This window comes from Panthera leo, chromosome E1 (assembly GCF_018350215.1).
Source record: "Panthera leo isolate Ple1 chromosome E1, P.leo_Ple1_pat1.1, whole genome shotgun sequence".
Taxonomy (NCBI): domain Eukaryota; kingdom Metazoa; phylum Chordata; class Mammalia; order Carnivora; family Felidae; genus Panthera; species Panthera leo.
Window position 1 is genome coordinate 49,610,338 of NC_056692.1, and position 25,045 is coordinate 49,635,382.

At 51.8% G+C, this 25,045-nt stretch overlaps 1 protein-coding gene across 1 annotated transcript in view; it reads right to left on the bottom strand.

The window, feature by feature from the left end:
* Positions 1 to 542: 542 nt before the first annotated feature.
* Positions 543 to 25,045, bottom strand: part of FAM20A (FAM20A golgi associated secretory pathway pseudokinase) — a 49,496-nt gene continuing 24,993 nt past the window's right edge. The window contains exons 2-11 of the mRNA XM_042916498.1: positions 13,616 to 13,800; positions 12,837 to 12,887; positions 11,223 to 11,301; positions 6,238 to 6,330; positions 5,370 to 5,485; positions 4,497 to 4,677; positions 3,418 to 3,527; positions 2,952 to 3,033; positions 2,423 to 2,482; positions 543 to 1,208 (exon numbers count right to left, since the gene is read on the bottom strand). Of these exons, the coding sequence (XP_042772432.1) occupies positions 944 to 1,208; positions 2,423 to 2,482; positions 2,952 to 3,033; positions 3,418 to 3,527; positions 4,497 to 4,677; positions 5,370 to 5,485; positions 6,238 to 6,330; positions 11,223 to 11,301; positions 12,837 to 12,887; positions 13,616 to 13,800 (1,222 nt within the window). The 3' untranslated portion in view covers positions 543 to 943. The remainder of the gene's footprint in view (positions 1,209 to 2,422; positions 2,483 to 2,951; positions 3,034 to 3,417; positions 3,528 to 4,496; positions 4,678 to 5,369; positions 5,486 to 6,237; positions 6,331 to 11,222; positions 11,302 to 12,836; positions 12,888 to 13,615; positions 13,801 to 25,045) is intronic.

Consider the following 25,045-nt stretch of genomic DNA (forward strand, 5'->3'; position numbering starts at 1 on the left):
GAGGGGCGTCCAGAGTGTCAGACCTGTCCAGAGAGCCCCCTGCCTCTCGGGGACCAGGAGGGTGACAGGTTCTGGGATCTTCTGGAAAAGAGGATTGTGGGGGAGGGGTGGGCCCTGGCTTTTCTCCTGCCGGAGTACAGGCTCACGCACGTGCCGGGCCCTTTCCGGTGCCGTTCCCCCTTTGGGACGGCCGTGCTTTTCCCTTCACTAAAGTTCCTTCTATTGTTGCCGGACGCTAATTTTGACATACTTGACGTCCTTTCACTTGATATTTAAATACTCTTCAGATGGAACACATCCCCTTTCAGATATTCTGAGCAAATTCCTATGTTCTTTCTACCTCTCGTAATAACGTTGGAGGAGCTACTTTTGGACCAGACCAGTCAGCGAGGGATTATTCTATTCACTGGGGCCACAGTGACTGGGACATAAATAGAAAGGGTTGGGTCTACTTTGAACCGGTTGGAGAGCTACCGTTTTTAGATTTTTTTTTTTTTTGTCTGCTTGTGAGATGCCAGGTATTTTATCTGGATCAGAAATTATCCTCGTAGATATTCTAAGGATCTGGAGGTCAGCTAGGTGCCACCGGTGTCCTTTTATTTTATTTGTTCTACCCTTTTCCCGGGGACAAGGCTTCCCGGCCTTCCAAGCCCGACTCCTGCCCAGATTTCCCTGGTGGGTTCAGGAGCTGGTCTGTGGCCTTGATGAAGCAGTGCCTGCTGGGAAAGAGGGAGCCAAGGAGGTGCCCTAGAGAAGCAGCGCACCGAGGAAGTTCGGCGGATCCCTCTCCTTTGGGTCTTGCTCCTGTAGAATCATCCTGGTGCCCCAGGACTTCCTGACCCAGCGCCTCCCCGCTCGACGGGGGTGCGAGGAAGCCGGGGTCCGCACCCGAGTCCACCGCCGGCTGCAGGCGTCGTCCCTGACATGCGGCTTCACCCGGCCCCTAGCTTGTCGGGTTAGCCCGGCCAGAGTCCGGGGCCGACTCTCCTGCGGGGTCACTGGCTATGACGCTCTGCTCTCCGTGGGCCTCCACACACCCCTTCACTGTCTGTAGGATGATTTGGAGTCTCCGGTCCAGGGCCAGCAGGTGGGGCTCCGTGAGGACGGGGCTGAGCTCGTCTTCTAGCAAAGACTCCCGCATCACGTCACTGAGTCTGTAGTCGCCTTGGGCCAGCAGCTGCAGGTGCGAAAGCGTTTTCTTTTTTATCCTGGAAGGACAAAGTCAGAGGAGGCAAGTTAAGTAAATGCAAAGGGAAAAGCCTGCCTGAGCTCGGTTCCCCGCAAGCAGCTGTTGTAGCTGATGTCCCGGGAGCCGCCTTCCCCGGGGTCTTTTCGAGCCCATTTTAACGAAAACCAGGGAAAAGGAAATAAGCCACATTTAATGGCATCTCAAGGAGATTTAAAGCCAACGAGAGAAGCTTCTGGCAGGTGACATGATGAGGACGTTTGCCATCTCAAAAGCCAGCCTCCCGGTTGTTCCTTGCCAACTTTATACGATTTCTCTGTGTCAGGTTCTTGGAGGGATGGCAATGGGGTGGAACCAATCCGGGCTTTAGGAATTTGATTTCTTCGTATGTGGGGGGATCCGACTTGCACTCGGATGTGTAAGCAGCTTAATTGTCCGACTGGCTTTCTCAACAGCCACTGCCTCGCCTGAGGAGGACAGGGAGGGATGGAGGGAGGCACGCTTAAATGAAGCTAGGAAGCAGATAAAGAACATGCTTCGCTCTGAGTTTTCCAGCTGGAAATGAAAGGTGGTTTTGCTAGGCGCGCATCCCGGGATTTCTAGTTAGATCTAGATACCGCACCTGAGCAGGTGGGCCATTTCACGAGCCTGACTTGAGCCCCGGAGAGGTGTGGAGGTGGATTAGACATTCTCTAGAGAATGGCGGCCGCACCAAGTCTAACTACCTCCTTTCAACCTGACGTGAGTTTATGGGACTTTTTTTTTTTTTTTAAGATTTTATTTTTAAGTACTCTCTACACCCAATGTGGGGCTCGAACCCCCAACCTGATCTGAGATCAAGAGTCGTGTGTTCTACCAACTGAGCCAGCCGGGCGCCCCAAGTTTATGGGATTTCCATCAGGATCTTAGACCTGTGAGCAGGTAGTAATCTGAGCTTCTGTGAGTGCCGAGCGAAGCAGAGATGTGATTAGTCCCGTTGAAGACCCAGGCTTTGCAAGAGTGAGATCTCTGAGTGGGTTAAGGATTCAACTCGGCAACCGGAGGGTTTGCAAGCCTTGAGGTCCTCAGTCATCCTATGCTGAAAGGTGAAAGAGGCTGTTGCTGGGGACGGTTCTGTGGCCGTACCAGAAAGGAGGTCATTCCCTTCATCCTTCCCACTGGCGTCCTAGCGCACACTTGAGACCTTCAGAGCGTGAAGGGTCGCGATCGTGACCTGCCCCGGAGCTGAAAGCTTACCTGCAACACTGGGACAGTGGTGACAGGATGGAGAGTTCGTCCTGGGAGTGTCGTCCAAACCTGGAAGGGGACACGGGCTTTCAGGGTGGCCCACAGCCCCTCCTTAATGATTGCCTCTCTCCTCTACCTCAGCCTTGTTTTGACTCACAGCCCTGGGGTAAAACGCCGGGGATCGTGGTGGCTTCCTCTCCAGCCCCCTCCTCAATCAGCTCACAGAAGCCTCTGTCCAAAGATGTGCATTCATTCGTTCGTTCGTTCGTTCATTCATTCATTCCCTAACTACAGGGGACCCGGCACTGAGGATGAACCGTGTGTTCCGCCTCCAAGACTGAACCACACGGTGAAAAAAAATACGGAAAACGCGAGTCTGTTTCAGTAACGCTCTCAGGTAGGAGGGGACTCTAGCGTCACTTAGCGAAGTGGAAGGAGTGGGGCAAGGCGGCCGGGAACGGGACGGGGAAGGGCCTCCCGTTTGCCCCGGGCAGCCGCACCAGGGCCATGGCCGGGACAGGGGCGTTGGCCCACTTACCCTCTGGCGTTGTCAAGGTGAATAAGGAACCCGTCATCCCCAAATTTGGTGAACATCTCGTAATGGTGACGGTCCATGTTCCCTGTGAAGGAGGGCAGACGCTGCGGACCTCTGAGCTCTCCCGGGCACGGAGGCCTGTCACCGGCTGAGGCCGGACTCCGAACCCAGGGCCACAGGCTGTTTCCGGGGGTCCTGAGTGGAGCCGCAGAGGGAGAAGGGAGCCAACCCAGGCAAGCAAGCCCTCCGGTGGGCCGTTTTCACACCGCGTGCCCGCCTCCTGAGTGACGTCCTCTCTGAAGAGGGGAGCGTGGGAACTTCTGTCGTCTGGGACCTGGGCCGCTCCCCAGCTCACTCAGTCCTCGCGCTCCAGGCTGCAAGTCTTCCGCCCAAGGTCATGGCGAATCCCAGCCCAAGAGCGGGGGTGGGGGGGGCCACTGCGGCCCAGGGCCCGAGCCCGGGGACCTACCTATCAAGAAATCGAAGATGGCCATGTCGATGATGTTGAGGAGACGGTGGCTGCTGTTGTACGGGTAGATCTGTTTCACCGTGTCGCAGTACAACGGATTGACCTCCCACCTGAGGGGGAGAAGAAGTCCTGGGGCTGGAAGAGCCAAGATGGCAAGGTGTTGGGGGTCCTTCTCACACCTCCCCTCGCCCCCTCCGATCCCTGCCTCCCCGATCCCACCCTGGGCTGCCGGCAGGTCCTGGGCATGCGGGTTGTAGCTGGGGACACAGGAGGCCCCCGGGCAAAGACGTGGTGGGGGGCTGCAGACCCCACGTGGGGCGAAGAAGGTTCTGGGTCCTGAGCATCCATTCTGCTGGGCGCTATACTCCTGGCTGGGATACCGCGTGCCAGAGCCTGCAGCTCCTGTCACCGAGCCTCCTGGACCCTGGCCCTGAACCATTCGGAGCCCCCCTGCCAGGCCCCCAATTCTCTGTCACCTCTCCCTTTCCTATGCTCCTCTGCTAGAATGCCCCCTTGTCCCTGTCCATCTGCTGGGCTCTGACCCTGCCTTCACGAGTCCCCGAGGATCTGTCCTGTCCTCCAGAAACCCTTCTCCACTCACTTCTCCTCAGCAGTGTCTGGACGGATGAACCTATGCATTCCATCACCTGCTAGAAACTGAGCGCCTGCTGTGGGCGCTCAGCCCACAGCCATAGGGAAGCAGGCGTCTCTCCCATGGGCTCCTCATGGGCTCGTGTGTATGACAAGCAGGTGTAGCACCGTGTTTTCATACTCAAGGCTTCTTGTCTGACCACCCCACTAGGCTGGGAGCCTCCCGAGGGGAGAGCCTGGGTCTTTGGTTTCCGTACCCCCTGGCACCCAGTACTGGGTACACAGTAGGCTCTTTGTAACTGAATCCATGAGCGAAAGGGGGAGACGAGGCACAGCTGGTTCCAGAATCCATGTAAGGCAAATGGGGACAGCTTCTGGGGTCCAAAAGCCAGGCTAGCCGCCAGGCCTTGGGACAGGGACTGTAGCCACTGTCAGGGACAAGCCTGGAGGGCCGGGGGCAGGGCACTGTGGCCAGGGGGCCAACTCACTCCTCTTTTCCTGCCAGCGAGTAGGAGCGGATCCAGGGGTTGGGCACAGACAGCCTGGGGGCCAGGTTGAGGGACGGCAGGAAGGCGGAGAGGGAGCCCTCCAGCAGGTGCGGGTTACCGCAGACGGCGTATTCAGTCTTGCACATGTATGGGCACTTGGCAAAGAAGCACACGTTGCTGGCTGGAGGGTGCGGAGGAGAGGGAGGACTAAGAGAAGGGGGCAAGGCCATTTTCCAGCGCCCCCCCCCCCCCCCCGCCCCCCCAATCCTCTAGGAGGGAAGGGAAACCCTGAACCCACAGCTTGGGAAGAGGCAGAAGAAGAAGAAAATATTGCATTTCCAGATGTCAGGGCTTGTGAATGCTTTTTTTTTTTTTTTTTTTTCAATTTATTTATTTTGAGAGAGAGACAGAGCCAGCAGGGGAGGGGCAGAGAGAGAGAGAAAGAAAGACGGGGAGAGAGAGAGAATCCCAAGCAGACTCCATGCTGTCAGCTCAGAGCCTGAGGCAGGGCCCGAACCCACAAAGCATGAGACGGTGAGCTGAGCTGAAACCCAACAGTCGGAGGCTTAACCGACTGAGCCTCCCAGGCGCCCCGTGAATGCTTTTAGACTGGGGATGCTGGGTACCAATTTTCAAATGTCTCAGGACAGAGGAAGCGTGGGACCCCGCCTCCCGGCATCCCATCCGTGTGATTAGAATGCTCTTTGTTTGCATGGGTAACATCTGATGCCGGGGAGGCTGGCGCTGTAGCTCATGCCCACACAGCCTGCTTGGCATCTCACGGGCGTGATGCTCGGGGGCACCAGGGGGGGAGCGTCCGGGGGCAGCATAAACCCATCCCGGTGGCAAACCCTGCTCCGGCCAGTACTCCACCTGGAGAGACGAAGAAAACACTCTGCAGGATTTCATTCTTGGTGACCTCTAGGATTTCCTTGGTGACATTGACTAGCCTCCCCACTGTGGGTGGCACTCGTCGGAAGTCCAGAATCCTGAAAGAGACAAAGCCTTGCTCAGCGAGGGCGGTGGTGGCCCGTTGGACGTCGACTGCCATTCCCGACCACGGCCAGCCGAGGGCGCTCTGCGCTACTGAGCTGACCGTGCCCAGGGCAAACCCGTATCGGAAGGGGTGGAAAAGGAATCCCGATGCCGGCAGGCCTCCTGGGCAAGCCTTCGCACAACGCAGGCCGCGTCCTAGGTCAGAGCTTCTCGTAATTCCACGTACGTAACGAGTCACCTGGCATCTCGCTCACTTGCAGGCTCTGATTCAGTGGGTCCAGGGGGGAGCCCGAGATTCGGCATTTGTGAAAAGCTCCTGGGTGGTGCCCCCTGGCGGCCAGTCCATAGAACACACCTTGAGTAGCAATGCCGGGCAAATAGGAGGGGAGGAAGTTTAGGACCGCGCTTTCACCTTTTAACATCATTTAAGACTCCTGGGGTACATGGGGGTGAATGCCTTTTCCCCGTCTCCAGAGCAGGAAACTAGAGCAAAGGGCAAGGTCAGCTCCAAGGTGGCAGCCTGAGCCTCCTGGCAGGGTTAGTTTTCTCTCTAGGTCATTGTGTTTTTCAGTGGTGGGGCTGAGTGAGGAATCGCGTTGGGTTCAAGGGCAACACTGAGGTTCACGAATGACCGGGTTCCAGAAGGAAGAAATGCCAGGGGCTTCCCACCTGGGGGTCTGCCCAGCGCCCCTCTCTGGCGGTCAGCCCTCCAAGTCCACGCCACGTCCCCGGGGCCCGGCCCTACCTGTCCAGGTGGAAAGCTGCAATCTCAGCGTTGTGTCTCTGGAAGTCGATGAAATAGAAGAAGTCGGCGGGTGTCTCTTCATGTCGCTGCTGTCTGGAAGGAAGGGAGGAGTCACGCCCTGGACTCAGACTTCAGCGGGAGCCTGAGAAGAGAGCTGAGAAGCGTGATCGCAGGGAAGGGGAAACATGCTTTCATGCTTTTAAGGTCCGTGTGCATGACGGAGTGGGGCACCACGGTCGGCCTGCGGCTCCCTGGGCCGGGGGCAGACCTGCAGTATTCTCCCCGGAACTTGTCCGGCAGGCACTCCCCCTACCAGGTCTCCTGTTTGAGCAACTTTGGAGACAGCGGCTGATTCTTTTAAAAAGTAGTTGAGTCCAGGGGTGCCTGGGTGGCCTAGTCGGTTAAGCGTCCGACTTCGGCTCAGGTCATGATCTCCCGGTTTGTGAGTTCGAGCCCCGCATCGGGCTCTGTGCTGATGGCTCGGAGCCTGCAGCCTGCTTCAGGTTCTGTGTCTCCCTCTCTCTCTGCCCCTCCCCAACTTGCGCCTGTGCACTCTCTCTCTCTCAAAAATAAATAAATTAAAAAAAAATTTTTTAAAAAGTAGTTGAGTCCGGAAGAAAGACAGACATCCTTCAGCAGGTGTAAACAGAAGAGAACGAGCGGCTGGCACAGACCCAGGGGTCAAGGGTTAGGGGTAGACGAGCAGGCGGGGCGGTATAACAGGAACAGTGCCCTAGGGTTATTATAGTTTTTTTTTTAATTTTTTTTTAACGTTTATTTATTTTTGAGACAGAGAGAGACAGAGCATGAATGGGGGAGGGTCAGAGAGAGAAGGAGACACAGAATCCGAAACAGGCTCCAGGCTCTGAGCCGTCAGCACAGAGCCCGGCGTGGGGCTCGAACTCACGGACCGCGAGATCATGACCTGAGCTGAAGTCGGCTGCTCAACCGACTGAGCCACCCAGGCGCCCCGGGTTATTATATTATAGTTTAGTACAACTGATATTGAAGAACAGAGAGGGTCCAGGTCTTAGGGTGACAGGGGTGAGTAATCGAGCCTGTCCCCTCAGAGAAACCTCAGCTGGGTCCTGAGAGTGAGCCCAGCCAGAGGCTCGAGGGAGGCTGGTGCAGAGGAAATTGATTTATGTACATTTAAAAATTTCTAACAGATTCCTGAAAAGCGACAGCCTGCCCGGGTGTGACGGGCCGGCTGGCATGTGTGTTCAGGAAGGTGCCTCGCGGTCATCACGGGCAGCCTGGGTGACCTGCCTCGACGCTAAGATACAGAAGGACGAAGACCTTTGAGCAATCGTATCATCCATCGTGTGGGACCGCGAGAGAGCTGCAGAAGCCATCCACAGGTAAATAAGCACAGTGTTACAGAAAGCTGTAAACACACAGCCCCAGCAATTGAAATAGTGACGTGTGCTTTGCCAAGAAACACAAGTCCTAGAAACCACAGCGAGAGGCTGCCCAGAAGCAGGGATTCTATTTAAAAAGGGCGCAGCCACATTTCGTGGACCGGCCTCGGTGCCCAGCCCTGCATCTCCTCACCAGCGTCGCCTCTGGATGTCTGGGCAGCAAGGACCGTCCGTGTGTCCCAGTCTCCAAATTTTAATTCCTGAAGAATATCCAGAAGAATACATCCAGGCATCCATCCCTAAGATTACACAATCTTCCGGCCCTTTCTAGAATTTTCTAAAGCATCTTTTCCCTGTTTTTGTAAGGCATATCTAGATGTGATTTTAAACTTGAAAATCATTTGTACCTGGGTGCTTCTCAGGCTTCGGCAAGCGCTGACGTATTTCTCAGTATATATATTGCATATATCACATGAAAAATATAATCTTGAATTATGGTCAGAATTGAAATCATCTGAAGACGTTTTTAAGAAGGGACAAATTTTTTTTTTTTTTTACTGTAAGTTACATGTAGAAATAAACGCATGCTTTTCCAAGGAAAACATTTTTAAACGATGCTGTTTGGGTTTGGACTAAATTGCGTACAGATGCACATTTGCACTTTGTGTTACGGTGTAAGAATAGACACAATGTTGGAAACGTTTGCGTTACGCTCAGAGAGATAACCCTGTTCGTTTGAACAGTCTTTGTATTTTGTTTGTTAAGTGACGGGGCAGACAAGTACTTCCTGTTCTTTCCTGCAGGAAAACGTGGCCCGTGTGAGTGGTTTTCGTCCCCACGTATAAAAAGTCACAGTGAACCTCATCCGCTCTATATTAGCTTTCATTTTAAAAGCTCACAGCCATGCTCATGTGCCGGATAAGAATTCTGCTCTGAGGATGCAACTCGTGGAGCCGATGAGGTGAGGTGAATTTGCAGATTTCTCATCGTTTTTTTAGTTTATTTAGAGAAAGAGAGAGCCTGAGTGGGGGGAGGGGCAGAGACAGAGAGAAAGGGAGAGAGAGAATCCCAAGCAGACCCTGTGCCGTCAGCACAGAGCCCGACTCAGGGTTTGATCTCACGAACCGCATGATCGTGACCTGAGCCAAAATCAAGGGTTGGACGCTTAACCAACTGAGCCACCCAGAGGCCCCAGTTTATCACTGTCTTTATGCTTCTCTTTAATGCCTCGTGTGTCTACATCCGCATTCCTTCTGCCTCCTCTCTGTAACCAGTGCTCACCTCTGAGCCTGCGCTCACCCCGCATGACTAACCATAACAATCGTTTAAAGCCCTGTAATTCCCCAAACTTGGTGGCTCTGTGTTCAGCCGAGTGGTGCAACAAAGAATCACCTGCCTTCTCCTGGAGCCTTGGCTAAACCAGCCAGGTGTGCTCGCTGGGATCGCTCCCTTTAAAAAGGAACACACAGGGCGCCTGGGTGGCTCAGTCGGTTAAGCGTCCGACTTCAGCTCAGGTCACGATCTCGCGGTCTGTGAGTTCGAGCCCCGCGTCAGGCTCTAGGCTGATGGCTCAGAGCCTGGAGCCTGCTTCCGATTCTGTGTCTCCCTCTCTCTGTCTCTGCCCCTCCCCCGTTCATGCTCTGTCTCTCTCTGTCTCAAAAATAAATAAACGTTAAAAAAAAAAAAGGAATACAATTTTCCCCCAGTATTTATATGCCTGAATACAAGATGAGATCCCCTCCAAAAACAGTCCCTCAGAAAAATGAACTTCTCTATACTTGATTCCTTGCCTGTTCTCAAATGACACAGCCTCCTCTTAACTTATTTTGTCAGGGATAGGCTCCTTCAGCAGAGACACGTCCATTCTGCGTTGGGTTTTATTACTGACAGAACTGGTTAAAACAGACTGGTGGCAGTGATGGGTGTAGAACTTAACATTCTTTCAACATTGGCCCCCAACTTGACCCTGGTGACGATGATGATTGACATTAAGCATTTTGGATGAGTGATGGTTCGCTGGGAGGCTCAGTTGGTTAAGCGTCTGACTCTTGATTTCGGCTCAGGTCATGATCTCACAGTTCGTGGGATCGAGCCCCATGTTGGGCTCTGTGCTGACAGCGTGGAGCCTGCTTCGGATTCTCTCTCCCTCTCTCTCTGCCCGTCCCTTGCTCGCACTCTCTGTCTCTCTCTCTCAAAATGAATAAATAAAATTTTTTTGGATGAGCGAGGAAAGAGTCTGGAAGGAACAGGCAAGATTTCTATGAATCTACGTATCGTTTTATAGGATGGGGTCTTTTTCATCAATAAATTAAACATAGGCAGACATTCACTTGTTTCATGTGCCTCTCTGATAAGTTACAGGTTGAAATTGACCAAATAACTAGGTGTTTGGGTTCTCACACGGGAGCAATGGAGGATCCCCTTATGTAGCAGCGGTTCCCAAGGTCGTCTGGCCTTGGGATCACAGGGGGAGCTCCCAGACCAGTCCTAGTGGACTCCCGGAGGGTGGGACTCAGGCATCAGGCTATTTATTTATTTATTTATTTTTGAGACAGAGAGAGACACAGCATGAACGGGGGAGGATCAGAGAGAGAGGGAGACACAGAATCTGAAACAGGCTCCAGGCTCTGAGCGGTCAGCACAGAGCCCGACGCGGGGCTCAAAGTCAGGAACCGTGAGACTGTGATCTGAGCTGAAGTGAGACGCTGAACCGACTGAGCCACCCAGGCGCCCCAGGCATCAGGATGTTTAAGGGTCCCCAAGTGATCCCAGTGTACACAGAAGCTCTCTTTAAAGGGGTGTTTTGCCAAAGCAATGCAGGTACTAAGGCCTGTCCGTTGCCAGAAGGTCTGGACTCTAAGTCAGTCTAATTGGATCCCCCGGAAGACAGTGCCTTCTGGCAGAAAGCGTGACCTGGGTAACGGGAACCCGTCTTGGGCCATTTTCCCTTGTGCGTGTCATCTGCAGGAGGGACAGTGTCACCTCAAAAGTCCCCAGTCTTTGAGCTATAGACCCTTTGGGGCGAGGAATCCATATGCACACCAAACTCTGCCTGTAGACTGACTGCATAGTATTTCGCCCACACATCTGTGCCACAGTATTTTAAAGACATGTATTTGCTGTTGTTAGGAATAAAACAGAAATTAATGTAAAGGTGAATTGCCTCCATAGTACCCTTTCTTCATTGTCTAGTTTTTCAGTCATCTATAAAGTAGACTTTGTGAGGGTCCTGGGCCTGGAAACAAAAGTGGGGATCAAGTATAGAGGTGCAGTGGGAATTCTGCAAGCCAGCCGTCTGGGTTTGAATCCCAGTTCCGCTGCTTGCAGCAGGGAGGTTGGGGCAAGGTGGCCCCTCTGTGACAGTCCCTGGCCCATAAGCCTATTGATGACCCAAGAGCCAATCAGGGAAAGCATGTGGCCTGGATACGAGCAACGACCTGATCAAGACTGCCTTTTACTGTTTTTCATGATCACTAAAATCAGTTATACGCTTGGGCAGACTGCCCCCAAGAGAGCCCATAAAGGACTAGCTTGAAGATTTTAGCCCACATTTATTAACTTTTGGTCAAAACTCCCTTATGGCTGCCACAGCTGGACGTGGAGGTGAGGAAGGCAGTCACTTACCTCATGGGTTTGAACATGGCCTTCCCGAAGTCTGAGAACCTCAGAACCAGCTTGAGGTGGACCCCACTGGGTTTCACAACTGTAAGGGGGAGAAGCGGGGAGTTAGCAATCCTTCTGGGCCTAACCTCGGGGCTGTGAGCCTTTGTTCACTCAATAAACCCAGCTGATTTCTTCCCTTGGCTCTTAATAAGACCCCGAAGCCTAGCGTTTGCTTTCAAAACCTTGCAGGGTAAGGCCTAGCATGTCAGGCCACGGAGAGTGGATCCAGGGGCTCAAGGCATTACTTTTTCTGCTGTTGTGGGGACAGGGCAGACAATGCGGGATTCCCCGGACAGACACTCACTGCAAACCCCAGAAAACGTTTTCCTAAGAAGAACCACTGTCTTCCTCTTTGTACCTCCGTCCCAATGGATTCTGGTTGTGTCACCTGTTACATTGCACTGGGCGAGTTTATCTACATCTCCTTCCGTTCGACACTGCATACCTGGGTGAGACAGGGTCTGGTGAGTAAGACACCTGCGGGGGCACCTCCGTCACCCTGAGCTGGGTGCTGCCTCCAGGGATGTCATGGAGCCCTTCACACGCTTTGCCCCATCCTGGCCTTGCTATAAGCCCCGTGACGGTTGGGACAACGACTTGCTCAACCTTTGTCTTCTATCAAATGGCAAAGGGCAGGTGCTAAACTAAAGGAAAGGGGAGCCCCGGGCCCTACAAACTTTCTTCCAAACCTTTGTCACATCATGACTTACACGGGAATTTCCCTGTTGGGGAAGTATTGCCGTCAACGCAGGAGGTTACTCATCGCTGGCGGTGACCGGCCTGTGGGCCTCAGTGTCCGGCCCAGACCTGCCCACGCTGAGGGCTGGGGATTCCAGTGTCCAGGCACGACTGTACCCAATTCATAGCACCCTGGGAGGGGCTATAGCTCACATTTATCTTTTTGATTCTTTTCATCATTTACCCCAGTGGGTCTCAACTTTGGGTACATTAGAAGCACCCGGAGGGCTTCAAAATTCTGCTGCCTGGGGATCACCCCATACAACTGAATTAAAATCTCCTGTGGGGGGGAGGCCAGTACACGGTACCTTTTAAAACTCTCCGGGCAACTCTAGTACGGGGCCAGCTTGAGAACCGACGATGTTAATTTCCAGATTCCGATTCACAAAAGCAGAGTGGGGACGGAAATTTTGCATCCCTTTTCTATTTTTATTTTTTTTAAGCAGGCTTCGGGCCCAGCGCAGAGCCCAGCTGGGGCTTGAACTCACAACCCTGAGATCGAGGCCTGAGCTGAGATCAATGGTTGGATGCTTAACTGACTGAGCCACCCAGGCACCCCGACATTTTGCATTCCTAGCAAGCTCCTTGATGATGCAGGGACCCCAGGCTCACCAGCGGGGCCTGGTAACTGTCCCTCTTCTTTTCTTTTCTTTTGTGTGGGTGGGTGGGGAAAAATGTTGCGTTCTCAGAGATTAGGCAGAGAGAGTCATGCTCCAACTTCCGACCAGAAGTGGACCACGGAGTGGACGATGGGCCCCCCCTGTTGTTGCCAAATCTTGGGGTTCACAGGGCTGTGGAGGGGAGGGGGCTGGACAGAGGCGGGGCCGGGCCACTTACTCTGGGTGCAGTCACAAGCCCCAAGCAGGGCTTTCTCGTCCTGACTGTAATCTGCAAAGAAGGAAAAGGGCAGTGAGAACATCCAGGCTTGTTCCTGGAAGAGCCCACCACACAGGGGCCTCGACTCTGGTTTAGACCGCAGTGGGGGAGACGGTGAGGCGGCCCAGGGGGCCCTTGCCCACTCAGCAGGGCACGTCCCGTGGCCCCAGCTGGCTGCAGCCTCCACCCTGCTCCATGCCAGGGCCCGTGCCCTCTAGCCCTTCAGCGGGTACTCGAGCAGCGCCTGGGTAAGTGAAGGACGCTAGTTTGGTCTTCTAGAAACTGGACTGTTGGAGTGCTTGAGAGCCCAGACCTGGGACACAGCAGGTCTGTGTTTGAATCCCAGCGCCACCACGGGGTCTTTGGCTGAGCTGATTAACCTCTCTGAGTCTCAGTTTCCCCGCCTGTAAAATGGCCATGATAAGGTCTACGTCACGTAGTCACTGTATGAAAGATCGTTGACAGGTTCCAAAGGAGCATGCAATAAATGATAGCAAAACCACCATCCTTTAAGTGTGTGGAAACTCTTAGGGCTCTCTGATGGGGTGGTGAGGAGATTAGAATGAAAAGAGGTCTTTCAAAGGGGGAAAGGATCAATGGCTAGCCTTTTCTTCTTCTTACCTATCAGGTGTCAGAGTCAACCCTTTAAGATTTCATGCTAGAGCCCAGCCTGACATGGTTTACGCAGCTTCTCTGGGAGAAAGTCAAGGCGTCCCACAAGGCGACCCTGTGAGTCTCACCAGCGCTGATGGTGGGAGAGCGCCTCATGTCCTGGAGAAGTTGGCGGACGACAGGGCTGGACCGGGGGTACAGCCCGTGGCGGCTGATCCCCAGGTGGAACTGGATCCAGCTGGCGTCAAGTTGGAGCTGTAGTGGCGAGTCCAGGGAGGTAAGGTTGAGCTGTTCTTGGTACATCTTGTGCCGCCTGAAAGAGCAGAGAGAGTTTTGTTCTGTTTCGGTTGGGCTACGAGAACGCAGAGACTTGCGAAAGCACCGTGTCTGGGCTCTCTATTCATTCTTTCATTCATTCAGCAGCAGTATTAAGTGCCCACTGTGTACCCGGCCTTTTGCTGTGCTTAGGATACCATGGCGGGGGGTGGGGGGGAGCAAAACGGGCACACGCCTTCCTTGCCCTCTGAGGGCTTACCATCTAGCGAGTGCAACAGGTGCATGGTTACACAGTGTCATACACAAACACACAAATACCTAACTATAAACCATGACAACCACGGCAGAGGAAAAGAGTAGATGATGACGAGTAAAATTGGGGACTTCCTATAACTGGGGATCTCGGGGAGGTGTTCTGGGCCTCTCCTGTGCACTTTTCCATGGAAGAGTCTGTATGTTATATTTCCCCACTATTTTCTGACCTTTGGAGAGAAGGAAGTGAATGGAGGGCAAGGATCCCTTAAGTAGAGATAGATTAGACAATAGATTAAACGATGAGTCATATAGGAAAAGAAGAATTAATTAGCCATTTACTGTTGGCCCACTCAAGAGCCTTTTCTACCAGGGTACAAATAAAAACCAAAGCCAGTGCCCTACGGAGGCCAAGAGTCTAGTTTGGGAGACAAGTTGTAGGTCTGTGAAATCATCGGAGCCAAAAAGAAGGCAGTTATAAGTTGACTGCTAGATATGTGGTTCAGACTACCCCCTCGCTCCCAATATTTTGGAGAAGGGAAAGACTGGTCAGAGGAAGACAATCGGGGAGGAAGGTGGACTTCAGCTGAATCGTAACGAATGGGGGGCGTTTGGATTGAATGGGGTATTACAGGGGTGCGCGAGGAGAGGCCGGCGGGCGACAGGTGTATGTAAGGATTAGAGAGGGAGGCATTATTTCGACAGATGGTTGAATAAAAAGGTGGAGGCTTCCATTTGGAAGGCAGAGCAAATTAGCATGATCTCACCTGGCGAGGAGACGCTGACTGCAGGGGAACGTGGGATTTTTGGGGGCAGGGAAATGGTGCTCCTCTATGTGCATATTTCTCAAGCTGATACCACACCTCTGAGGTCTGTGATGGGTTGGTGTGGGTTTTTAAAACATTTTTGTTGCTATGATTTTTGATTTCTGAATTCTGTCGTTGCGAATTCTGTTAAGAATAAAGCATCCGGTAATGTAGCCGAGTCAACACTGACTCACTGTTTTGTAAAAACATTTAATTACATATGAATTCATTTTGATTTCGGAGTTCTCCTTTTCGAGCCAACACATTTTCTTTGTTCAGGTCCTGCCGCGTTTGAAAAGCTTTTGTGTATTTTAGGTACTGTGTCCACATTGCTAATGAACCCTGACCCACTGTCTTAGCTCAGATGCCCAAATAAAATACCACTGACCAGGAGAGTCAACAGCAGGCATTTATTTTCGCACGCTTCTGGAGGCCGAAGTCCAAGATCAAAATGTGGCCACGTTTTGATTTCGCCTGCGCCCCCTCTCGCTTTCTCTCGGCCTCGCGGACGGCCTCCTTCTTTCTTCCTCACGTTGTCTTCTCTCTGTGTGCGAGCATCCCTCGCGTCTCCTGCTCTCATAAGGACACCAGCCCTATTGAATTAGGGCCCGCTCTATGTAGGAATCTTGGGGGGGGGGGGGACACAAATCGGTCCACGGTACTTGCCCATTTACAATGTTTGCGGCCAGTCGCCAGGAAGGTCCATTCCAGAAGGCTTTCCTCAACCCCAGCCAGGAGGTCAGGAGAGAGAAGGGGTGCGGACGGCGAGGTAACTCTACATGGATGGAACTTCCTTTCTGGACACGTTTCTACCCATCTACAGAATTCAATTAGGCTCACATCCGTCAGGCAGAGCTATGCGTTTCCATTTTCTCCTTTATCAGCCTCTCCGGGGGGGGGCTAAGATAAGTACCTGGCGGCAATGTGTGTATATTGGCCCCCTCTGGCCACCGTAACAAAATTCTGCAGACCAGGTGGCTTAGCCAACGGACGTCGGTTTCTTGCAGTTCTACAGGCTGGCAAGTCCAAGATTAAGGTGTGGGCAGATTCAGTTCTTTTTTTAAGAAAATATTTATTTATTTATTTATTTTGAGAGAGAGAGAGAGAGAGAACATGTAGGAGCAGGGGAGGGGCAGAGAGAGAGAGGAAGACAGGGAATCCCAAGCAGGTTCCACACTGTCAGGGCAGAGCCCATCGTGGGGCTCGAACTCATGAACCTTGAGGTTGTGACCTGAGCGGAAATCAAGAGTCAGCCACTTAACTGACCGAGCCACCCAGGCGCCCCCAGATTGAGCCCTGGATGAGGGTTTTTACTTCTTGACTTGCAGATGGCCACCCTCTCGCTGTGTCTTCACGTCGAGAGAGGGGAACCTCTCGTTCTCTTCTTGTAAGGATACTAATCCCGTCGTGGGCCTCTACCCTCATGACCTCATCTAAACCTCATTGTTTTCCAAAGACCCCCACCTCCAAATACCGTGGCCGTGGAAGTTAGGGCTTTGACATATGAATTTGGTGGTGGGGGTGGGTGGGTGCAGGGGACTCACAAGCATTCAGCCCATAAAAGTATGAGCTTCATTTCTCCACCCTTAACTCATCCGTAGGGCACACTTACTCGACATGCAAGGGAGAGCACACTCCCCATCTAAAGGGGACAGCTGCCATTAAGTTTCAGCTAACAGTAGTCATGTCTTGTCATTGTTCATTTATTTATTCATTCATCAAACATTTATTGACTGCTAGACACTGATCTACATACTGAAACTAAGGCTGTGTACAAAACAAAGTGTTTGTTGTCAGGAAACTTACATTTTCCTGAGAAATCTTTTATTCTGAGTTTTCAAGAGAAGCTAAGAATCCAGATATTTTTTTCTTTTTCTTTTTCTTTCTTTCTTTTTTTTTTTTTTTTAGAGAGAGTGTGCACAAGCGAGTGGGGGAGAGAGAGAGAGAGAATCTTTTTTTTTTTTTTAAACGTTTATTTATTTTTGAGACAGAGCGAGACAGAGCATGAACAGGGGAGGGTCAGAGAGAGGGAGACACAGAATCCGAAACAGGCTCCAGGCTCTGAGCTGTCAGCACAGAGCCTGACGTGGGGCTTGAACTCACTGACCGCGAAATCATGACCTGAGCCTAAGTCGGTTGCTTAACCGACTGAGCCACCCAGGCGCCCCAAGACTATCTTAAGCAGGCTCTGCACTGTGGTGCCAAGCCTGATGCGGGGCTCCCTCTCATGATTCTGGGATCATGACCTGAGGTGGAAATCAAGAGTCAGACATTCAGCCGATTGAGCCACCCAAGTGCCCCTAAAAATCCAGATTCTGATCACAATGTATAATCTCCTTTTTAAAACATGTTGACTTAAGATTTAAAACATCCCCAGGGTGCCTGGGTGGCTCAGTCGGCTGAGCGTCCGACTTCAGCTCAGGTCATGATCTCGCCACTCGTGGGTTCGAGCCCCTCGTCGGGCTCTATGCTGACAGCTCAGAGCCTGGAGCCTGCTTCAGATTCTGTCTCCCTCTCTCTCTGCCCCTCCCCGGCTCATGCTCTCTCTCTCTCCTTCAAGATAAATAAACAGTTAAAAAAATTACAAAAAAATTTAAAACATCCTGTGTAGGCTGGGTATATGTAAAAAGGGAACGAAGCCCGTACTTGAAGAGACGCCTGCGCTCCCGCGTTCACTGTGGTTTTTATTCGCAAGAGACACGGAAGCAACTTCTATGCCTGTCAGTGGATAACTAGGTAGAGGGCGTGTGGTATATCTGCACCACGGAATATTATTCAGCCTTAACAAAGAAGATCCTGCCCGTGGACGAACTTCTGGATGAGGCCCGGAGGACACTGTGCGAAGTGAAAGAAGCCGGACACAGGCAGGCAGACACTGCGCGAGCTCACTCATGTATGGAATTTAACACAGTCCAACTCATTCACTGCAGCAGAGAGGGTGGGAAGGTAGTTGCAGGGGCTGAGACGAAGGAGCACTGGGGAGAGCTTAGTCAAAGGCAACAAAGTTTCAGTTACAGGATGCGTTAAATTCTGCAGATTTAATACCCGGCAGTGTCACCACAGTTAAGGATACTCTAGTGCACGCTTGACATAGGCTAAGAATATCGACTTTAAGTGTTCTCGCTACGTGCGTGCACACACGCACACGCGCGTGCGCGCGCGCGCGCGCGCACACACACACAAGGTAACTATGTAAGGTGATGGATAAGTTCATTGGCTGCATAGTGGTGAATTATTTAACAATGTATCGAAATATGAAGCTCTGCACCTTACACACATATAGGCTTTGTCGATTACACCCCACTTGTTGATTACACCCCACTAAAGACAACAGCAACAACAACAAAATAACAAAATAGCACCCCACCCGTGTTCAGTGCCCTTTGCCATTAAAGCAGATGCAGATGTGACCTGAGTCAGCGCAGGGTGGTTGTAAGACACCCTGTGCCCCCGGCCGTGTAGCTGTGGGGAAGTCCGAGCACAGAGCAGACAAGGCAAGGGAACTCTGTTATTTTAAGACTTTGGTCTGCAAGAGCAGAAGAGACAAAGACGGCTGAGACCTCTTGCCGGAGACAGCAAGCCGTTGGCAGCCATCCAGCCCGGGGTGCGGGGAGATGTGAGCCACTGTGATCGTTCTTCAACATGACCCGTGTCTTATGATTTATGACAATCAGGGGAAAGGACGCATTGTTGACCAGGGCTGTAGGCCTCCCGCCAACTTTTCCTTACGTTATTAACATTTATTTTTATTTTAGCGACTAGTCAGGCCAGACTCTGCGGCTCAATCTCAGTGGCCTGCTGGCCTCTCTTGGGAGTCTGGTGGAAAGATTGCACAGGCCGGAGCTAAGCTAGTCACCCCGAATCGGAGCAGCGCCCAGAGCAAGTTAGGAGGAAGAGCCTGGCCGAGAGGGGTCTGGGCACAGGGTCCGTGGGGTGGGGCGCTCCGGGCACAGGGTTGGGGGGGGCGGGGCGCTCCAAACTGATGCGTTCCAGCCGCAGCAGCAGGCGGGGAGGCAGAGTCCAGAGAAGGAAAAACACATGTGGCAAATTGAGTGCAACTTCTGGACGAGGACAAATTCCTCTTTAAAGCATCCACATTTACTGCTAGGTGGGGACAGTTGGCTCTCTGGCTTGTCATCCTGCCCTCGCCAGAGCCAGTGCCATAGCCTGGGGAGAAGGTGGGGCGGGAAAGAAAGGGTATCCTTCCTACTGCTTGTTTGTTTTGAATGATTAAATTAGGGCTGTTAAGGGTAATATCTTTTCCTTTCTTCCTTCCTTCCTTCCGTTTATTTTTGAGAGAGAGAGATCATGAGCCAGGGAGGGGCAGACAGAGAGAGGGAGACAGAGAATCCGAAGCGGGCTCCAGGCTCGGAGCTGTCACCACGGAGCCCGATGCGGGGGCTCGAACCCACGAACCGCGAGATCGTGACCTGAGCCCAGCTGGCACTTAACCGACTGAGCCACCCAGGCACCCCTTTTTTTTAACCCCAAAAGGCACACCGCCAGCCTGCGCTCTGATCACGGTTGTCAGTGGCAAGCATGAAAGCGGTGAGCGTGGGGCGGGGTGAGGGGAAGTGGGGGGTTACTTGTGTTCTTTCCTGTTTGTTACACTTAGAAAAAAAGGGATAGTCGTCTTCTAAAAAAAGCAGGTCAATCAATATGGCAAGAGTAAATCCCATTATGTTTTTGAAAAGATATAGCGCCTGGGTGGCTTAGTCGGTTAAGTGTCCCCCCCTTGGTTTTTGGCTCAGGCCGTGATCTCAGGGTTCGTGAGTTCGAGCCCTGCGTGGGACAGCGCGGAGCCTGCTTGGGATTCTCTCTCTCCCTCTTTCTCTGCCCCTCCTCTGCTCAGTTTCTCTCTTTCTCTCAAAATAAATAAATAGACAAAAAAAAAGGTATGTGTGTGTGAGTGTGTGTATGTGAATGTGTGAATATGAGTGTGTATATGCCAGTGTGTGTATGTGAGTGTGAGTGTATGTGTGTGTGTGCATATGTGTGTATATGTGAGTGTGTGTGAATACGTGAGTATGAATATGTGTGTGTGCATATGTGTGTATGAGTGTGTGTATATGAGCATATGTGAGTATATGTGTGTGTGAGTGTGTGTATATGTGAGTGTATGTGAGTGTGTATGTGTATGTGTCAGTATATGTGTGTGCATATGTGAGTGTGTATGAGTGTGTGTATATGAGCATATGTGAGTATATGTGTGTGTGAGTGTGTGTATATGTGAGTGTATGTGAGTGTGTATGTGTATGTGTCAGTATATGTGTGTGCATATGTGAGTGTGTATGAGTGTGTGTATATGAGCATATGTGAGTGTATGTGAGTGTGTATGTGTATGTGTCAGTATATGTGTGTGCATATGTGAGTGTGTATATGAGTGTATGTGAGTATATGTGTGTGCGAGTGTGTATATGTGAGTGTGTATGTGAGTGTGTGTGTGTTCATATGTGAATGTGTGTGTATGAGTGTGTGTATGTGTGTATATGTGAGTGAGTGTGTGAATATGTGAGTGTGTGAATGTGAGTGTGAGTATGTGTGTGCGAGTGTGTATATGTGAGTGTATGTGAGTGTGTATATGTGTATGTGAATGTCAGTATGTGTGTGCATATGAGTGTGTATATGAGTGTGAGTATATGTGTGTGCGAGTGTGTATATGTGAGTGTGTGTATATGTGAGTGTATGTGAGTGTGTATATGTGTATGTGAGTGTCAGTATATGTGTGTGCATATGTGAGTATGTATATGAGTGTATGTGAGTATATGTGTGTGCGAGTGTGTATATGAGTGTGTGTGTGTTCATATGTGAATGTGTGTGTATGTGAGTGTGTATATGAGTGTGAGTGTGTGAATATGAGTGTGTATGTGTGTGAATGTGAGTGTGAGTATATGTGTGTGTGCGAGTGTGTATATGTGAGTGTGTATATGTGAGTGTGTATATATGTGTGTATGTGAGTGAGTGTGTGTGTGTGTGTGTGCGCGCGTGTGTACATCTGCTTGTCTTGGTTGAATACCTGGATGCAGCCTCCATGCTTGGACTTTGCAGGCATCTGAATGGAACAAGTCCCGTCCTCTAGCAGCTCTGGGCTGGGGTCCCCCCATCTGCCCTTCGCGACACCTCCCTCCTGGGGCGTTGCGCACTCGCTCTGGTTTTGGCAAACGGGATCAGCTCCCCGCTATGCGGCCCCACACCGCAGAGGGCTGGAGCTCGGCCATCTCATCTAACCTCCAGGTTCCAGTCAGGGCTCTGGAATTCATTCCCCATGTCCACAATTATTAGGGACTTTTTTTGTTTTTACTGTAAACACAACCACTCCCTCAACCCCATCTTATACGTAGACAACAGGAGAGATGCTTTTCTCAATAATCTTCATTATTACTCAACATCCTTGCTTCATTTCCAGACTCAGAATTATTGGTTTGGTTGGTTGGTTGTGTTCTAATGTCTTATTTATTTTTGAGAGAGAGAGAGAAAGAGGGAGAGAGTGTGGGGGGAGGGGCAGAGAGAGAGGGAGACACAGAACCCGAAGCAGGCTCCAGGCTCTGAGATGTCAGCACAGAGCCCGACGTGGGGCTCGAACTCACGAACTGTGAGATCACGACCTGAGCCGAAGTCGGACGCTTAGCCGACTGAGCCACCCGGGTGCCCCTTAAATCTCTTCTGTAGAGACTTCCAAGGCTTTGATCCATTGTGACGGAAACCCTCACCCATGGAACTCCTTCAAGGGCCATCTCAAAAGCCCTTGAGTCTTGCAAATAAAGAAGAAACACAAAAGCAAAACATGAGGCCTGTTTCAGGTGACAATAACGACAAAGGCAAAGCTCTCTCCCTGCTGGAATGAGGTGAGCGTGTCACAGAAGGGACATTAATAAGCACAGTGCAGCAGAGCGGAAGCTAATCAGGAGTGAAATAATAGCAAAGGACACAGAGTTTTGTGTCACAAAGACCTGGTTCTGCCTCCTACCAGCAGAGTGACCTTGAGGATAGGACTAGGTGCCATTGCTGTACTCACAGTACCTCCTCTGGGCCCATGACCCCCACAGGAGATACACGTTCTTCTCCCCAATTTGCTAATGGAAAGACTGAGGACAGGGCATGGCCTTAAAAATAAATTTAGGCCCTCTGAGCCTCAGTTTACCCATTGTGCAAAATGGGGATCCTGACACCTACCTCATTGTATCATAAGAAATTAACTGCAGTAATATGCAGCCACAGAGAAGGCTTCAAAGAATGGTTGCTCTTTTTAATTCTTATTCTTATTCTTACTGTTTACAAAGACTGGAGGTCAGGGGCGCCTGGGTGGCTCAGGCTGCTAAGCATCCAACTTCAGCTCAGGTCATGATCTCACGGTCCCCGTGAGATGTGGGTTTGATCCCCTCATCGGGCTCTCTGCTTTTAGTGCAGAGCCCCCTTCAGATGCTCTGTCTCCCTCTCTCTGCCCCTCCCCTGCTTTCGCTGTCTCTCTCCCCACCCCCCCTCCCAAAAAAAATAAACATTAAAAAAGCATAAAAAAAAAGACTGGTGATCAGGCGAATAAATTTTCAAAAATACGATTGCAGTGGGTAAGGAGAAACAACCAGCTTTGCAAGCCAGAGCAAAATCCTTGGAACGTCCCGCGAGCAAGGGAGTGACATCTAGGTCATCTGTTGCATTAGACACCTCCACGTGCAATGCTTTCGCACATCCTCGAGGTCAGGCATCATCCACGGGACCTCGGAATTCTTCTGCGGTCCCTTGGTAGGCACACCGAGCACTAGCTAAGGTAGCTCCGAAGCATTAGGGACAGAAGCTGGTTTTCACCTTTTGAGTGCACGGGCGGGTCTGGCCTGGGGACCCTGGGCTACACGGGAGCCTGGATTCCCATTTGCTTCTTGGCAGGTGACTGGCTGAGAGCACGTGGAGGGTGCCAACCTCCCTTGTTCCTCCTGGGATCCTGAGGGCACAGCTGCTGGGGTGCGGTATTAATTAGCCAGGTGCTGGGAGTGTGTCAGGCAAGGCGGGGAGACAGCTGTGCCTCCCAGGGTTCAGGAAGGATCCGGAAGGTGCTCAGCGGCTTGGGCGAACTCGCCAGACTCCCGGTCACTGACCACACGGCTTCAGGCCTGAAAAACCTCCCTGGTGCCTGAATTTCCGTGTTTGGGGGAAATGGGGAAAACAGAATTCACCACCTCTGCCCCCAAACAAGGCCTAGGTGCCTCTGTTACACTGACACAATCCCTGTGCGCTGGGGTCTGGCCCCTTTGGAAGAATTGTGGCACCAAGCCGGGCAGGTATGCACACGACGATACTCTCTGCGGGCCACTCCGGTGCAGAAGCCAGCACGGTATCAGCAGGGGGAGTTGAGGCCCCTGTTTGTTCTCCAAAACCAAGGAGCAAGCTATCCGTCCCCGAGGTTACCAGGGGCAAAGCTCAGGCATCCGACTCCTTTCCCCTGCAAATCATTTCTCAATCCGGTAATTTTACCTCCACAACCTCTCGAATTTCCTTCTCTTCCTGCTCTGCCCTCACGCCTCTCACCTAGACCCTGGGATGTCCTCTTCCCTGATGCTTCTAACTCAGCCTCGGCCTCTGCCTCCTCTGCCCCCACAGGCAGACTGACTCACGGCCAGACCGACGGGAGAGCTCAGCTCCCAAGTTTGCATCTCCCTCCTACACACCCTCCGCTAGGTCCTCGCTGCCCACGACATCCAGTCCAGACCCCTTGCTCTTGCATTCTCCAAGATGGCCTCTCCTCCTGGTTTTGGACTTTGCCCCCTTTGTGTCCTACCTGACTCCTGTGTTCAACGCTCCCAGACCTTCCTCCCGCCTCATGCTGTTCCTTCGTGTGGTACGCTTCCTTCCATATCTTTGTCTCAAGAATGCCTTCCCAGCCTTCTAGGCTAAACTCCCACGGAGCTTCCTCTTTGAGGCTCTCCTGGTCCAACCACCGGATATGACCTTTCTTTCTCGGACCCACAAATTTCCACACAACTCCCGTGTCTTCTACTGCTCTTGCCATATTCGGAGTGACGGTGATTTTGACCCATTTCTCACTCTTTCTAGCACATCGCAGACAGGGGCAATGTCTCGTTCGTCTCTGTCCCCCTTCCAAAACCCAACACAGCCCCCTGCCCGCAGAAGGCACCCGTGTTTACTACTGAAAGAAGTCGGAAGCTCTCAACCGACACATGCCATGGCTCGAGCCTATTTTTGGTGTCAGCAGGTTGCAAAACATTTCAGGGATTTGACGGTCTGTAATTCAAAACGAATCTGGTCTTTCCCCCCTTGCCCTCAGAGAAAACTTTCTGAAAACTTCTTGACGCTGGATCCTTAGCATTTGGCAGGTAAGAGGCGCTTCATAAACATCTGCTGAGTGAATGAATGTGCTGCTAATCTCACACACACTGAGCGCACCTCTCGGTAAGCACCACCTACTGTGTTCTTCTGGAAAGACAGTTAATAGAAACCACAAGCTTACTCGGGAGAAGCTGGTGTGCCTCCTTTTTGGATACCATATGTTTGCTATAGTATTAACATCTCCAGAGATCCTACTTGCCATCCTTCCTTCTTAATAACGGAGTCATCTTTGAAATTTCCCGGCTCTCCGGAGTCAGGACTGCCTAGACCGACCTTGGGAAATAACCCGTGTCCTTTCTGCCGAAATGACTAGTCTCCCCTTGGCATCTGGACACGCGTTCCCTTCCAAAAGCAAAACGCGGAGGCGCCAACCTCTCTCACGCATACCTGTTTCACTGTGTGCCATAGAATTTATATTTTGCTGAATTCGGGGGTTACGAGGCTGTTATGAGAAAGGACACTCCCTCTGCTTTAAAAGCTCACACTGAGGCCCCCTGCAGAGGAATCTGGTGGTAATCCATTAATTACTTTCTAACTACCTGAATCCCGGCTCGTTTCCTGGAGCTGTTCATTCCTGAGTAATTCTAGAAGGTGCTGTGCTAGGGCCCCTGCTCCATCACCTAGACTAGGATGGATGATCTTTGGGAGTTGGGGGAACCCTGGCTATCCGCACCCAGGATCCTGAATGGAGAGACGGAGGTGGCACTGCGGCTGTCAGGCACTCAGGCAAAATGCTCCCGGTTGGAAACTCAGGTTCGTGGTCGCTAAGCCATAGCATCAGAAGAGAGACAGAGCGAGGCTGAAATACTCCAGAGTCACGTGGTTTCTTCCCAGCTAAGCTCTACGTTTCTTAAAAAAAAAATTTGTTTTTTAATGTTTATTTTT